Source organism: Pempheris klunzingeri, chromosome 4 (assembly GCF_042242105.1).
Source record: "Pempheris klunzingeri isolate RE-2024b chromosome 4, fPemKlu1.hap1, whole genome shotgun sequence".
In the NCBI taxonomy this organism is placed as follows: domain Eukaryota; kingdom Metazoa; phylum Chordata; class Actinopteri; order Acropomatiformes; family Pempheridae; genus Pempheris; species Pempheris klunzingeri.
The window spans coordinates 16001045-16018032 of record NC_092015.1 but is presented as its reverse complement, the minus strand read 5'-3'; the positions used below and the strand labels follow the sequence as shown (position 1 = coordinate 16018032).

Genomic DNA, 16988 nt, shown 5'->3' with positions numbered 1-16988 from the left:
GTGTCATACGATAACATGAACATGGATTTCCGTCTGAATTATTTAGTGTTCAAATGTGCTCAAAAGGCATAAAACAAGAAATATACAGATATAACCGAGCCATTTCTTGAAACAGTGGACGTGTGTCATGTGTGTCATGTCTTGACACGACATAGAAGATGAACTTTTACTTATATTTCTTCTGTGACCCCCCCCCCCAACATTATCGTTGTCTGGGATTTTTTTTCGTTCCAGCTGTCAATGTCTTTATTGGCAATTTGAGCCAATGTCAGCCAGAACCCCCCCCTTTTCATAATACAAGACAAAAACAACACTGAGCTGTGCTGGAGCTGCTGGAACCATGTTGAATGTTGTAAAGAGACAGATGGTTTCAAATCACTAATGCTACTTAACCAATGTTATGCATGCTTGTTGAAAAAGTCTCCTAGCAGACATCAGCTTCTAATTGTCAGTAAACGGCTGCCATGGGAAACGCCCACTGATCTGTGTGACTGTGTAATATATATTACATTATATTAGGGTGTGGCTTAAACATCTGCGTAGAGATATTTTGGTTCCCTGGCAACATTATCATATAAAACTTTCTGTTTTGAAGCTTTGGGAAAATACTGATGGATCAGTGACAAGAATGTAAAGATGCTGATGACTCACACTCTGAAGTCCTCCACAAATAACTTCAAGCGAACATATTTGACTTTCCATCTGCAAACAATTCACGAGCATTTCAGAAGTAAACCTGCAGATCATATTAAACAGGCATCAATTTTTTTTCCCAGTGACTGTGGTTATCAGTTTCAACTTTCTGTCACTGTTTTGCTTTGCTTTTAGGACTCCTGGTATTGTTTGAATCCACCAAAAAATAAAGTAGTTTTTTGATGAAAGTTCAAGTATTCATTGAACTTTCATAAAAACTCAATGACTCTTTATGACTTTAAACTTTAGGACTATTAACTTAATGACTCTCTTTATGACACTTTCCTTATGAGGATATTATCAATTTGTTACAATGCCCTTTGAGGTGACTTTCCCTGTCTAATCATGTACAGTAAAACTACTTCACATTTTATACGGTGATAGGAACATATTGAGCAGAAATATATTCTGCCTCTCAGCTAAACTATAATGGAAACGGTTTTAGCATATAAGGACATCTATGGGGACGTCACATATTCAACAAGACTTATTTAATATCTTGTATAAAGTATCATTTTTGTTTGGGCTCATGTAAATACAATACACTAATACAACAATACTGCTAGAATATGAGTCTAAGAACTGCATGAATAGACGTGCGTCAGAATCTAAACAGCAAGACACTTCTACAGCGACGGCTTCACCTCAGTCACCTGAAACTAAAACCGCAACTAAATCTGTTTCTGTCTGCCGTTGTTTTTTCACATAAAAACAAATGTTAGCTTACATTAGCGCTTGTTCCAACGGACCTCTGCCAAAGCAGAATAATGTAATAATGTCAGCTAAAAGTTAATTTCAACCCATCCCAGTACTATACAAAGAAACAACAGCAGGGAACGCAGGACACTCATGCGGTTTGAGAGCTCCAGCTGAACTTGAGGATGTCATTGCTGTAGGTGTGCCGGAGGCTTTGGAGTGGAGCTTGGTTTCGGGGAATTTGGTGTTCTTTCCTTATCATGCAGATTATATGCAAATGCACAGTCTCCTTGCCCCCTCCACTCAAATCCTGCCCCTCATGCCAAAATGTTGACAGATAGTTGAAACTGAAAACCACTGTCATTGTACAAAATCTGGCAAGAGTTTCACAGTAAGAAAAAGCTGTCACTGAACAAAGAATGGCATTTGAAAAAAGATGATAGTTATTAAAAAACATCACAGAGCAAAAAAAAAGTTTTTACAATACAAGAGTTTCAATGGCAATGTTTGCTTTTTCGGGTCAGGGTTTGTTTTCAGTGCCAAAAAGTCCCTGTTCCTGGCTCCATAGAGGTCCACCCTCTGTACGTATGTATGTATGTATGTATGTATGTATGTATGTATGTGTGTGTGTGTGTGTGTGTGTGTGTGTGTGTGTGTGTAGGTGGATGTTTTCAGTGTCAGAGCGTGCATGGGAAAGGGTGTGTGTGTGTGTGTGTTTGCTACGTGTGCGTCTGGCTGAGCACACAGCTCAGTTTAAGGATTTCGAAGATTTTGTGTGAGTGCATCTGTGTGTGTCGATATATGTGTGAGAGACTGCGTATGTTCCTTTGAAGCCGACACAAAGGCATGTCCTGTGACACGGACAGGGGAGGTTAGGCAAACAGCCACAGACATGCCCAAAACGCTGTTTACTAAGCTCGCTCCATCTCTTCTACACACAGCTCAGTGTAAAGGGGGAGCAGAAACAGACAGACAATGACAAAACTACAAAGGAGGACAAAATGAAGGTGAGGAAAGGTTCAGAATCAAGAATGAGGTGAAGCAGAGATGAAGGGCAGTACAATGGATGAGAGAGGTAGAAAAGGATAAGAGAAGGGGAGAGTCAAAGGGAAACGGAGAGAGACAATAAATGTAAAGAGAGAACAGATAAAAAAAAGAGAAAGTAGTGGCAGTGGAAAGATAGAGAGAGAAAAGCATTGTTGTAGCTACTGTACTGTGAAAAGGACAAGGAAAGTCCACAAAGCCCCAAGATACCTCGACACATCAAACAGTGTACCGGCTACACCAAAGAGCATGTCTGAGTTACTCTCATAAATACGAAAAGATAATAACTGCTTTGTGTGCATGTGCAAAGTTATGTGCATGTTTATTTAAGTGTGTCACTTGCTTTGTTGTGATGAGATTTGTGAAATGTCACCACTATTTCACTTTTGTCATCTGTTTCAAAGGCAAAAACAAAGAAGAGAGACATGACTGGAAAGCTGTGACTCACAATGAATTTGAAATTTTCTTTGGTACTGGAGCTTTTTTAGCTGGTCCTTACATCTTGAGCAGTGAGTCTCAATGGTCCTTTTGGGCCTTTGATTAGCGTTAGCATCCACTTACAGTAGGATTTGCGAGTGCGTCTCAGGCATCTATAATTCAACACCTGTTGATAAGGACAAATTAGCCTAAAGAAGAGGGATGGGCTGCACTCTGCCAATTAGCGTGGAGAATCGGTGTTTGAAAAAAGATGTAAAGACGACATTGATCTTTTAAGTCATTCTTAAGTCTTTTCAGCACATTGATATGCAGTGAATATTTACTAAAGCATTTCTCAAAGATGCCACGTGACGTAAACAACTTGAGATCTAGTGGAATTACTATTCTTATCCCCTGTGTCAGAAAAATGAACTTTTTGTGGACCTCAGAGTTTACATGCCCCTTTCAAGCTAACAGATACAATTTTCACACCTTTCTGCCCTGCAGTTAAAGGACTACACCGGGGATTTGCACATCTAAGTCATAAATTAATTCAACCACACATTACTGCCATTGTACTTTTAAATTCCATGAGGTATCGGTAGTATCTTTAAATTGTGTTTCTAACTGTGACAATTTTTTCTTATGTGTTGCATTGTGGGATTACAGTGCCCATCATCATATCCAACACTCAATAATCAAGCTGCATTTAGTATGCATGCAAACATCTTTGTCAGTGAGACCACACTACATCCCTAAATCCAAGTTGAAATTCGTGTGAATGGAAATGGGACACAGCTTTAGTCTTGTTTCTACAAGCCTAATCTCTGTATTGCACAAAGCTAACATCTCTACATTCTCCCCGTCCTGTGCCAGTCCACTTAGCATGCTCTCGTCCTCTGCTGTGACGTGCTCCTGTTTAACACCTTGGCTAAGCTTGCTGAATAATGCAGAGGGGACCAACACTCGCTGAGTCAGCACTGAGGACAGGTCAATGGAGACGCTGTGGGTGAGCAGCTCAAGCAGCCGTAACACGAAAATGCAGAGGCGGCGCACATGCATGGGTGCTTAGACACCAAAATATACATATTCATGGACACATGGAGATGCTTAAACGGTGGTGCACAGACACATGCACATATACTGATGTAGAGAGGAAAAAAAAGAAAAGGAGAGATAATCTGGGGCACATAGAGGCAGCGGGAAGCCTGTCTGTGCAAAAATGGCATTGAGCTTTCAGGGCAAGAGATGGGGATGAAATGCATAATCAATGCAGATTAAAGTGTGTTTCATAGTCGACACATTTGCCTTTACAGCAATGCATTATGGCACACCAATTAGGTAGAAGAGACCCACTTCACTTATGTTTGTCGGCTTTACTGAACACCTTAATAAATAAAATAGAACAGCATTAATGGAGGTAATTATATTGCTTTAGAGCTTTGTCAGGTGCAAGGTTTACTTGTTTTAAACTATATATAAGTACATATAAAGTGTGTGAGTATTTCCTTTAGATAAGCTCTTGTTACATTTCCACATCTGAGCAGGACACAGATGTTAAAATATGCACAATAAAAATGTATTCACAAGGATAACACACAGAAATGCGGCAGCACGGCAACATATACAAATGAGCTCGCACAGTCTTGCACATGCCTACATGCACACATGCTGTGTCACGCAGATTCACAGTTTAAGTGCCGCACAAACGGAAGGATGGAGGATGAGTCAAAGGACAACTTCTGACAGAAAAATGAGGAGGCTAAAAAATAAGTTCCTATAAAAAAAAATGAGAAAGAGGAAAAGAGAGAGGACAGGAAATAAGAGGAGAGGGAGAGAAGACGGGGGGGAAAAGGAGTGATAGATAAGACAGATCTCCATGACTGCAGCAAGGAGAGAAAGTGGGAGAGGAGAAAGCAGGTGGGTGTGGGAAGCCAGCTCAAGTTGTAATGACAGATTGTGAGGAGGGTTTGAGGGAGGGGCGGGATGGAGAGAAGCAAAGGATGAGGGATGAGAGGGGCTTGTCCCTGTATAACCTCTTACACTTTGATGGAGTGTATTTACCAACACTTCATCAGCAATATCCTCCCTGTGTGTGTGTGTGTGTGTGTGTGTGTGTGTTAGCATGTATGGCAGAGTGTGCATTATCCTCCATGTTGTCTCTCTTATCTTGTTGTATCTGTACTATGAAGAATGTGAATCATCAGACGGTTTCTGAATTTTGAGTGGTCCAAACTACTTTTCACTGTTCCTGTGAATATCTGGTTTCAGGTTTTATTACACTTGTCACGTATCAAGAAATGCCAGAGGATTCTTCAGACATACTAACGCCTGTCATTCAAATGTCAAGAATACCAGCTTAGTCACAATCGCACCACATGTATTCTATGGATTTCTTGAGCTGCCGCTGTGTGCGCATTAATGTGCGTCTGCTTCTACATCAAGGGCTAAAGTGATAATGTGTGTGCGGGTGCTTGTGAGCTAGTATGAAAGAGTGTGTGTGTGTGTGTGTGTTTGTAAGGCTTGTTAGAGTAGCAGTTGGCTCCTGCTGACAGCTACTGCAGTCTGAACAGCAGGGCTGACGAGGACAATCAATTAGCCCTGCATTCGCACACGCACGCACACACACACACACACACGCACACGCACTCACACACACACACACACACACACACACACACACACACACACACACACACACACACACACACACATTGATATTCATGTAAATATGTGCACAGAATAAAATACACATCTAAGGTCATATACAGTATACACACATAATCATCTATTGTAATAACAGCACACACATTCTGTTCACTTTATATCTCCATGGCTTTATGTTTCAACATTAAACTTTATTAAAAACTGGGTGGAAATGGCTGTTGCTGGGCTGTGTGGTTATGTGTGTTTGTGTGGTTATGTGTGTGTGTTTTAACTGAACCCCAGCTGTGGTAGCACAACTTTATCAAATATCATCCGTGAACCCTCTGAGGGCTGCTTGGACGCTGTTTGCTCGATGTATGTTTGTGTGCGTGTTTGCTCTGAGCGTTGTGTGTGATGCTGAGCAGATGCTGATGTTTTGACAGCCATTCTGCTCTCAGTCTGTCCGCCTCACATCAGCTGTGTGTGCGCGTCTGTGTCAGGAAGCATGTGCACAAGTGCACAAGTGTGTGTGTGTGTGTGTGTGTGTGTGGTCAGAGCACAGGGTTAAGCAGTGGTCCGCCTGTCAGTGTGTATCTGACCTTCTATCTACCACTGGGATCACTTATCCTGCTGCAGGCTCCACAGTAGTACATAACACCACCCTCCTGCCATTTCTTTCCATTCCTCCGTTTACATTCTTTCTCTGTTCTGCTCCTTTTTCTGCCTCTTAACTTTTCTTTCTGACTCTCTCTCATTTTCCCCCTCTGATATCCCTCTAACAATGCCTTCTCCCTTTTTCATCTGTGCCCCTATCCGTGTCCTTTATCCCCATTTCTCCCTCTCTCCGCTGTATTTATATTTTCTCCTTTACTTGCAGCTCCTCCTTCCTCACTCTTTGCTGCTCAGATACCAAATTCAGAGAGTAAATGATGAAATGGAAACAGGAGAGGGGAAGCTAATGAAGACAAGAGGAGACAGAGACAGAGAAAGAGGGGGAGAGAGAGCAGGAGAAATGCTGAGATACACAAATGGAGAATCAGAGAGAGTGAGGGAGAAACGCTGACAGTTGGAGAGGGAAAGATAAAAGTGTTTGACAGAGGGGGGGGGGAAAGTATTTTTCATTTGTGTCAGAGCGCCATTGTCAGAGTTACAAAGACGTAGCTCTCACAGTGCACTGGAGGATTTCTCTGTCTTTCTTTCTCTCTCTGACACTCACACATATAAAACACACAGCATAAATACATAGAGTGTTTATCTCTTTCCTTCAGCAGGGTCGAGTCTCCTGGGGTGAGAGCAGCTCCTCTCTCATCTTTCCGCAGTGTCACTTCTGACATTTGTCATGTTCTCACCCTCACTTAGCCCTGGTAGCACAAACCCACTGGCATCATACCATTTTTTCAGGGCCTGTATCTCGTGCTTTGCAGTTTCAGCAGGTAGTGGAAGAAACTGCAACGTTCACTTCTTTTGTCTTTTTCTTGAGAAAACTCTACTACTATATCACCCCTGTACTGCTTCACAGAGGTTTCACTGTCAACAAATAATACTTCACACCCAATGAATGATCTGCACTTAGCGCAAGCTGTGCTGTGGTGTGCTGTTCTGGCCCCTCGAAATTGTGGTGAGTGACCCTCTTTTACTTTTATTGACTGACATCCATCCGTCCATCGTGTTTACCGCGTATCCTTAATGGTCGCAGGGGGACTGGAGCCAATCCCAGTTGACATTGAGGGGAGAGGCAGGGTTCACCCTGGACTGGTCGCCAGCAAATCACAGGGCTTATTGACTGGTTTGTTGTATGAAATACCTACAGTAAACCTGGTTTGAAATACCAGGTTTCCCATTCCATTCCAAAAAAAAATATGGTATGATTACTTTGGTTCAGTCAGTCAATGCACAGCTTAATGTGTGCATACAGAATGGTTGTTTTTTGGCTTTGAGTGCTGAGCCTGTCACACCCATAAAGGATGCACCAAGCTCAACTCAGCAGAGAGTAGAGAGCAACAATAACCATTTCCCTCCCAGGCTGGCCTAGTCTCAGACCAGGTGGATAGGTTACAGGTAGTTACAGCAGAGTGTTCACACACTGACACTGCCCTAACTTAAAGGGTTCATTGGATTTTTATGTTGCAGTGAGTTGAGTCTGTCAGATGAGAGTGCAGCAGCGCACTCATATTGTATGTATCAACTAACTCCCAAGCTTCATGATTAATTCCATCATTTGTTGATCTGCTCAGAAGCCTGAAGCTTCAGAGGTCACACAGGAGGAGAAACTGTGATAGTGGATCAAAGATGCCATCAATCTGCCCAAACAGACACGAATGTTAGAAGAAAACATGGAGAATAGTTTGTATAGCTTAGAAAATGGATGCAATATATCATCTGCAACACTGAGGATGTTGAATTGTTTGCAAATTAGGAAGCATCCTGCCTTTTGATGGGGGACAGCATATCCATCTATTACTTTTATAAGCATACTTTGTCTACAGCTTGATCAAGATCAGCCGGCTTTCTCTTGTTATCCAACTTAAATCTAAATAACTGCCAAAGAGCTGCACTAGAGATCATTTTAATTCCCCTCACAATCCCCTCCGAGAGCCTGTTTCAATGTAACACCTTGCCTGAAGGGATATCAATGTAATTAACACACCAGCTGCAACTACAGTGGCATTGTTATACACTGGAGTTATTTGTGTAAATATGCAGCGTAATGTGATATTTTAATAGGCGCGGCTCTGGCAGCTAGTCGTGGTCCAACACCTTTAAAACACAACAGCGTTGCTATTGCCTTTAATCTGTTGGTTGAGTATTTTTTGGCAAATGATTTACATTTAATATTTTAAGTAATTTGATAAAAGTCATTTCATTTGCTAAATACATTTTATTTGAACTGTTTGAAGTGTATTGGCATCTATGACCTGTCTTGACCTGTGCTGTAGGTCAGAGGACGTTTGTTTTGCACACTCCAACACACACAGTCAACTCGACACAGTATCCACCATCCATCCCCAAACGCACACACAGACACCATCTTTCCCTCTGTCCATCTATATATGTCGCACCACTCACACAAGTTCTTTCATGCATTTACATTAGCTTTGTTTCTCAAGGACTGAGGACCCACTCTCTTTTGTGCACTCTATCTTTCCTCCCCTTGTTATCCCTCATTCTTATTCATCAGTGTTTTTCTCATTATTGGGGGTGCCTCCCTATATGTTCACAAACTCCCTCCTTCTTTCCAAACCTCTCTCTTACCCCCCAGTCTCCTTTGCTTTTTTTCCACTTTCACTGCTTAGTCAGCACACTCCCTCTCCCTCCTATTTATCTTTTGCGATACCGAGCACCCTCCCTCACTATTTTCACACCTCTGCTCTGTTCATGCTCTATTCATATCCATCACTCTCTCATTCAGTTTGTCTCATTTCATCCCTCTCTCCCTGGCTCATTCTTTCACCTGCTTGTCAGCTATTTTTGTGGAACTCACATACTGGTGGACTACGCTCACTCTGTCCTCCCCTCCTTCTGTTCTTCCTCTCTGCATGACCCTACTCAACCTCTCACCTCCCCTTTAATTACATTGTAACTTCCCACTTGTTTATTCTCCCACCAGTTCTGTTAATTTATTACCATTCTCCCTCTCTTACTAGCTCTCTGCCATTCTCCCGGAAACTCCTTTTTCCCCATCTCTATTCCCTTCATGTTCCTTATGTCATCTTCTCTTTCATCCACTGGCCTGATCACTTTGTTGTTCCCTGCATCCCTCTTATCCTGTCCCTCTTTTCATGTGCCCTCCATCTCCTTCTTTTTCTTCATTTCCCTTCTCCTCTTGTAATCTGCATCCACTGTGCCAGTCAGATGCAAACACTCTACAAAGACCAACTAAAAAGCCGTCCCCTCTACCTCTCTCCATCTTTCAGGCCTGCTCTCTGACAACAAGAAACTGAAAGAGTAGTCAGTTAAAGCATGCGATGTAAGTTGATACAAATAGTCACCAAGTACACAGCGACATTTTAGCAACAGTTTGGAATTTTTGCTGCTATTTCTTGCCGAGAGTTGGATGAGAAGATCGATACCGCTCATGTCTGTCGGTTTGAAGCAGAGGGTTAGCTTAGTTTAGCAAACAGGAGCAAACAGCTAGCCAGGCTTTGTAAGAGGGTAACAAAAGAGGTGTGAGGTTGGAAAGAGCTGAAAGATTTTAACTTCTGATGATTAAGACGTTAAGATGTTGTGGTTGTGTTGGTTGTGTTGGGGCAGACCCTAACCCTTTAGGAGCTATATACTTTTCCACAGCTCACATGTCAGGTCTTCACTTTTTTCTCCACCCCTCATCATAGTTGGCTTAATCTTAATAGGAGATAACAAGTGATGATGGCTGTTACCTCGACTTATCAGTGTGAAAGAATTCATCTTTTTTCTGTGCAAGGATATTCTGCATATTTGGATAATCTAGAGGAATTCATTGTTCTTTTAAACAATCGCATGTGGGGCACAAGGTCAAGGTGAATTATGTTTCCACTTCACTGAGCGTGCACGAATGTAGCGTGACCCTCCCACTTTGGGAAACCAGATTTTACCGTAACCTTCATTGTGTTGACACAGTTGTGTTCATGCTTTCCTCTTTTATTTTTTTTTTCTTTGTGCTTTAAGTTTGATTAGATGCTGAGATCAGATAATCTGCTGATGTTTGGCACCATAATCTCTGCTCTCTATACGCTCTTTCTCTCCAGAAATACCTTATCTTCCTCCCCCTCTATCAGTCCTGCTTTCTTCCATCTCCTCTTCTATACTCTGTCTATTTGGCTTGCTGTTGGCGTTACTATCTCTCTTTCCAAGCTGACGGGGCAGAAAAGTGGAGGGACAGGTCTTTTAACTTGGCATATCTCTCTCTACACACCTTTTCCCTCTCCTCCTCCTCTGTGCCCTCTAACTCTTCTAAGCTCCCTTCTAAACTTTCACTTCTCTCCTGCTGCCCTCTCCTCCTAAAAATATATAAGCCTACACCTATCTACACTCAATTTCCAAGGCATCATCTCACTCTTTGCCTCTCTCTTGTTGCACACACAACACAAACTCTCCTGTCAGACTGCCAGAGTGGTCACCACCCTGTTTTCTCTGTGCAGGGGAGGAAAAGACTGTCTGCCAAATGTTTAGGGGTGGGGTATCTTTGGATCAGGCAGTTCTTGCATGAAAAGTGTATGTGCGTGTGAGAAGTGTTTATTGGGGGATTCCCTTGAAAGGGAGATCCTGCAATTGTGTTTGATGTGCGTGTGTGTGCGTGTGTGTGCGTGTGTGTGCGTGTGTGTGCGTGTGTGTGTGTGTGTGTGTGCATTGGCCTGTATGGGCGGGTGGGGAGTAGTTCCTTGTTGGGTGTCCTAAGTGTGACTCATGAATTCCAATAACCTCAGTGACACTCCTCCCTGCTGTCACCCCATGGTTTAATATGATGACATATAAACATTCGGACCTCACTTGCATCGTGTCTTAAATCACGTCACGATGTTGCAGTGACCTGGTTGACGGTGCTCCACTTATGCCACAAGCACCTCAAAGCAAAGAAAAAGAATGTATTTAAAACAGACTTCTAGACTTTAGAGCTTATTAAACTTTTACAAATTAGCTTTACATTTAGGTAGATTAAGATCAATTAATGTGATGAAAGCTCCAAAATGGACCATGGAGTGTGATTTTTTTTTGTCAACTGCTGTTTACAAGATGAATAATGAACCCTGAATCTCAACTTTTAAGTCAACATGGACAAAAAGTGGTCCTCAAAGCAGAAAAATTAAAAATCCACTTGACACTTGAGTAAACTACATCTGCTGAGTACAATTGTGTGATACAATCCTTCATAAACCTAGAGATGAGGTTGCTTTGTCAATACAATCCTCTGCACACAACCTCTACGGCTGTGTTCTGAAGGACATTTGTCTCTTTTGCTGCTCATTTTATGTTTGGATGCTCAAGCATAATCTGAATGACGATCTATTTTATGTGTGTGTGTGTGTGTATGAGAGAGAGAGAGAGAGAGAGAGAGTCCTTTAAAGAGTACCTTTAGGGACACATTTCATACTAAAGAAAAGTAATTGGAGATAGCTTGTCCATTTGGGGAGCCATGTCACCAATAAACTAACTAAACATATGTGTGTGTGTGGTGTGTGTGTTATCAGAGACAAGGCCACCTTAAGTTCTCAGCCACAGTCAAGCACCATGACATCACGCTCACTGATATCACCAACGCCTACTAGGGGAGCATGGATGTAGATCCTCGACGTGCATCCACAGTGGATGTTTAAAATGTCTGTTTACAAATGTTGGCCAAATCAAAATGTGCTGTCGAACGTCTGTGACACTGTTTGCTACCTTATATTTGCTAACAAAGCCAACAGGTTGACATAGCTTTTGATTAAAAAGAGCCGAAACAGATGGGAGAGATGGGAAGATAAGGGACAGAAATGAGAAAGGGAGAGATTGAAAGAGGAGGATCTGGAGAGATGGAGTGATACGTAGCACGACAAAGACTGATAAGACAGCACTGAGAGAGGAAGGCAACAGATAAGAGAAGAACTAGTGAACAAAAGAGGAGGAAGAATCAGAAAGGCACACCAGGAGCCTTTATATAACATAATGTGTTTCTGTCGCTGAATAGAAGTTATATGCTCTGTTTGGCCGAGTAGCCAAAATGATACATGATACAAATACTGTATGTTTGCAGGGTCTGCTCTCTTCAAACCGTTTGCCACGCCACTAACTGCAGCCATGGCCATTCTCTATAATCAACATCTCAATTGGTTCATATTTTTACATGAAACTCTGAGTAGTGCATGTGTGTCTGTATGTGAGTGTGCACCTGTCACAACACATACAACTCATTTGCAACAGCAAATATATTTTGAGAATGGGAAATGTAATGACAACTGAATTATCCATTCTATTATCATAATGAGGATATGTTGTTAATTAACATACCTGACCAGTATGAGAGATGATATCGAAAGTATCAGTAAAAAGTTAATCGACAAACCTTAATTGAACCTTAACTTAAGTTAGAGGGTGGACGTGAAATGTGCACTCTGGTGTGACAGTCCACCATGACCTCCTACCTGTGAGGCCGCCATAGCACATACATGCAGTGTTTCATTCATCCAATAGAAATGTTGTCTGTGAACATAATATTGGTAGTGATTACATTTGTCAGCAAAACATGATTAGGAAAGAAAATGATCTAAACATATATGAACGTACATGAACAAAATTTCTATGAGGAGTGTGTGTGCTTTCACACGTGAGTAAAGTGTGTGTGTGTGTGTGTGTATGTAGGTAATATTGTTGCATAACTTCACTTAATTGTTGCATAACTTTATTTAATCCTTAAGTCAACAGAACTGGAAAAGATAACAGTGCAGAGTATTTGACACATTCCCTCCTGCTCATTAAGTTGTGCAACACCCCCTCCGGACCTCAGTGTGTGTGTGTGTGTGTGTGTGTGTGTGTGTGTGTGTCCATGTGTTTGTACAACAATAGCAGTCCAGGTGTACGATGGAATGAAACATTATGTTAACATGGAGGGATGAAGGGATTGCAGTGTAGCTTATTATAGAAGCATCCCCGCTTCACTAAAAGAAATTAATGAATAAACCATCTAATGAAAAACCTTGAAAGTACTGCATAACATCAGCAGTTACAGTTACATGAATCTTATAAGCCTGTAGTGAATTTCTGCTGGACTCTGAACATCTGGTCAGATTTGATTTAATTAGCCGACAAAGATTCATGTTGATCGGACATAGATATAGGGTCCAGTTCGCTGCTCCTAAACTCCAGCAGAGGGCAGTGACAAATCGCTAGCGAGTGGCAAACATTTTCTCGTATCACAAAGACTCACTTTTTAAGTAAAAATCATCAGCGTATTCTTTACAGGGAGGATAAATGATGAGCTACCTGATGATTTTTTGTTGTTTTAGTGCTGAAAATGATGATAGTTTGTCTTTGATTGTGTGTTTCTACCTGTGCCTGTGTGTACATGTACATATTTCTTTGCCTGCAAATACTGCTTACATGCGCACACACACACACAAAATCATTTGATTGACATTATGAGGACTTTTGACCTCAAAAGGAAGGAGAATCCCCACAATGTGGCTGTGTAAACCAGTGTTTGTCCCCACAGCATGAGTCATACTGTACATGGTGTAATATGTTTTATCCTATCTGGTCATCGGGTCTCTTCAGCAGAGATAATAAGTAGTTCAGGACAGAAAGACCAAATACTATTTATTTCTGTTTGTTTGCATGTGTATTTGTGTGTTCCATTTTCTACAAATGTATAATGCCCCCCTGTCTAACCCCCCAACCTCATTCATGCGCACACAGATACATGTCAACGGCAGGCGAAAAGGACGAGCAAAACGCTGAACAAACACCGGAGAAAACACCTTGGGGGGAATTCCTTGAGCTGAGGTAAGAACACTCTCAGACACACACACACACACACATTCAAAATGGCAAATGAATGAGTGAAAGCTGTGGAGCCTCTATCAGCTTGAGGTTCACTCCTGCACATGGAAACACAGCTAATCAGCACCAGTCAATCAAATAACGGAACTAAGCTTTCATGTTCCGCATAAGCCGACTGTAAATGCATAAACACAGAGACACACACACATACACACGTATAAAGATAACTTCTGGGCACAGTGTGTTTTTGTCAGACTGCATGCAGTGGATTAAAGAGCTGGTAATAGCCCGTGCAGCATCTAACAACCAGTCTGTCTCAATAGCAGCTATCACAGTGGCTCACTGTCTTTGCACAAAAAAACACAAAGAGATCAAAGAATTCTCTTTGATAAAGTCAATCTGATTTGATATTAACAGAATATAGGGACGGCTTGGCGTCTCCCTCAGGTGGATCTGCAGTGAGTGGCTGCCCCTCTCCTACAGTGTTCAAAAAGTACAGTGCCAGCTCATCGTTAAAGCTCCTGTGATAGAATCATTAAACACTCCATTGTTTTAATGACTGTTGGTAGACTTGTGATTGAAATGCTGACCCTCTGAAACTGCAACATGATGAAGTCTCCCACTCAAAGTTATCACAAAGAAGAAGCATGATTTCCAGCTGGTGTCTGGGGGCAGAAAGTTGGAGAACAACTCTCTTCCAGTTCTATCCATGCTGACCGCCATCTTTTCCCTCACTGAGCGCACTAAACCAATCATTGCCTGCCAACATCATCACAGAGAGTTCCCAAAGTTTTGGTGTGTCTGACAGATGACAGGTGTAGACAGCTCACAGATGTGTGCAACAGGGAGACAGATTTTTCTTTTGATTTCAATGTTTAACAGAATAATAAACCTTATGTAAGTGTTTATAATGAAAGGAGGCGATGAGGCAAGTGTACAGTTTTAAAAAAATAGATTTTTTAAATGTTTTCATAGTTGTAAATGTTGCTCAAGTGAAGTGTTTAGCTGTAGTAAGTAAACTACAACAAAAGAAGTCGCTAAAAATGAAACAAGCGAATAAGAACAAGTGAGAATTAAGTGTACATTTTACTCTTGTCTTGCACGTACAGATTCATGGTAACATAACATAACTACAAAGGAAACTTTCTCTAGAACTAAGATGCAGATCTCTGTTAGAGCAAGTAATGAAAATTCCCACTTCTAAAGAATCATACAGGATGTTGAAGCTGTAACACTAACTTCTAATAATCATTCTTGCTTAATACTGTTTCCTCTCCCTAAGAGACTTTCTATCCCGCTAATATTTTGACCAAAAACAGTTGGTGTAGTTGTCGTGTTCTCACAGTATCACCTTTTTGTAATTTTATAACAAATTACTCATCACTCGCTGCTTTTCTCTCCTGTCTGGTCTGCTCCGGCTCATGGTACAGCTGCAGCACGGCTGTCTCTATCTGAGGTGGCTTCTATGCTGAAGAAACTGTGTCATCTCAGGTTAAAATGCTAAAATGTGTAATATTGACTTAACAAAGTGTGTTTAGAGCCGACACACAGCGCATGGCAGGTTTGGCTCCTACCAGGATTCATCCTGAACAGTAAAAACAACATCACATAATTTGAGCTTCAGAGATGGGGAGCAGAGGTCACTGGAAAATAGCCTACTGAATGTGTGGTCAGTCAGAATTTATGTAATTTCTTACCCCTCCCTGTTATTCTTCTATTATAAACACACACTCAGGAGTGAGAGGTGAAACCAGGTTAGAACCTAATACAGTGGTATTTTAATGTTTCCCTGCCAAAACCAACCCTGCAGCTGTGTGCATGCCTGTGAGTGTGTGTGTTAGTGTAATCAGAGGTACTGCAGCACAGTGACTTTAGCCTGAGGGCCAAGTGAAAAGTAAGCACTACGCACCTGCACCAAGTTAGATAGGCAAGAGGCTCAGTTAGTCGGAAGAGTTCAGCCCCAATGAAGGAGAGATGCACTGTAGCAATGACAGAGGTGCCACTCTTAACTGGCCTCTGGCCTAGCATGCACTTGTCTGAGACATGCATGGTCATTATTTATTTTTCAGAATCTGAAAAAGGTGGAAGAGCTTGTCATCCAGCACACTTTGCTTTTCCTCTTTCTCCACAATTTCTTTTACCCACTTTGTACTATCTAGCCTAACTTTTCTCCTTCTTTCACCAACTAGGATGTCTATTTTAAGCATCATTGTAGGCCACCACAAGATAATCTGAAATTGCTAGAAAAACATTTGTCATTTAAATATCTCAGTTTGGAATCGATCCTCTCAAATCGGTGTTACAGGGGCACAGTTTCAACACTGAAAATAGACTGAACACACAAGCAACAAGCACAACAACCACAGAATAAAGTCGTAGACATCTCACCTTCTCTCCTGATGTTGCCCCTGAACACTCTGGCGGTGGAGACCTGAGACCTGCCGAATCTGATTATAGTCCCCAACATTAAAAGCATCCACATCTGGAGAAGCACCGGTCCACTCATGGTGATAACAAACTCTACAATAGACGCTTTAAAAAACTTAGTGAATGTCCTCTTAACCTCCTAGTGGCCCCAGTAAAAGGAAAGTTTTGTCAAAACTAACTTTCCATTCAGCAACATGGAGTTTTATGATCTCTCTCCTCAACCCGCAACTGAGCGCCACTTGTTGACTCCTGTTCCTGACGCCTGGCGCACACGGTGTCCGTCTTTAGCCAAAGTGCCCCGTTTGTCTCTTTCTCAAAGTTACTCGCCAACAGACACCGAGAGCAAAACTCCGAGACAATGAAGTGCAGGTGGAGGTTAATATAGCTCCGTTCACGGTCAGACATGAGATCACAGGCGCCGAACTTCTTACGGCCGCAGGGTGAATAAACTCCACTCGGTCACTGACAAATATCCCGCATAGTTTTCTGGTTTCTGCCTGACGCGTCTGCGCTATGAAGGAAGGCTCGTCAAAGTTTGGCGACTGAGTGGTGCGCGCTCACGGTGTGTGTGTGTGTGTGTGTGTGTGTGTGTGTGTGTGTGTGTGTGTGTGTGT

General features: G+C 42.0%; 1 protein-coding gene across 1 annotated transcript in view; it reads right to left on the bottom strand.

The window, feature by feature from the left end:
• Window positions 1-16453, bottom strand: part of pdgfd (platelet derived growth factor d) — a 45880-nt gene extending 29427 nt beyond the window's left edge. Inside the window, exon 1 of the mRNA XM_070829732.1 lies at window positions 16336-16453. Within this exon, the coding sequence (XP_070685833.1) occupies window positions 16336-16453 (118 nt within the window). The remainder of the gene's footprint in view (window positions 1-16335) is intronic.
• Between the last annotated feature and the right edge of the window lie 535 nt (window positions 16454-16988).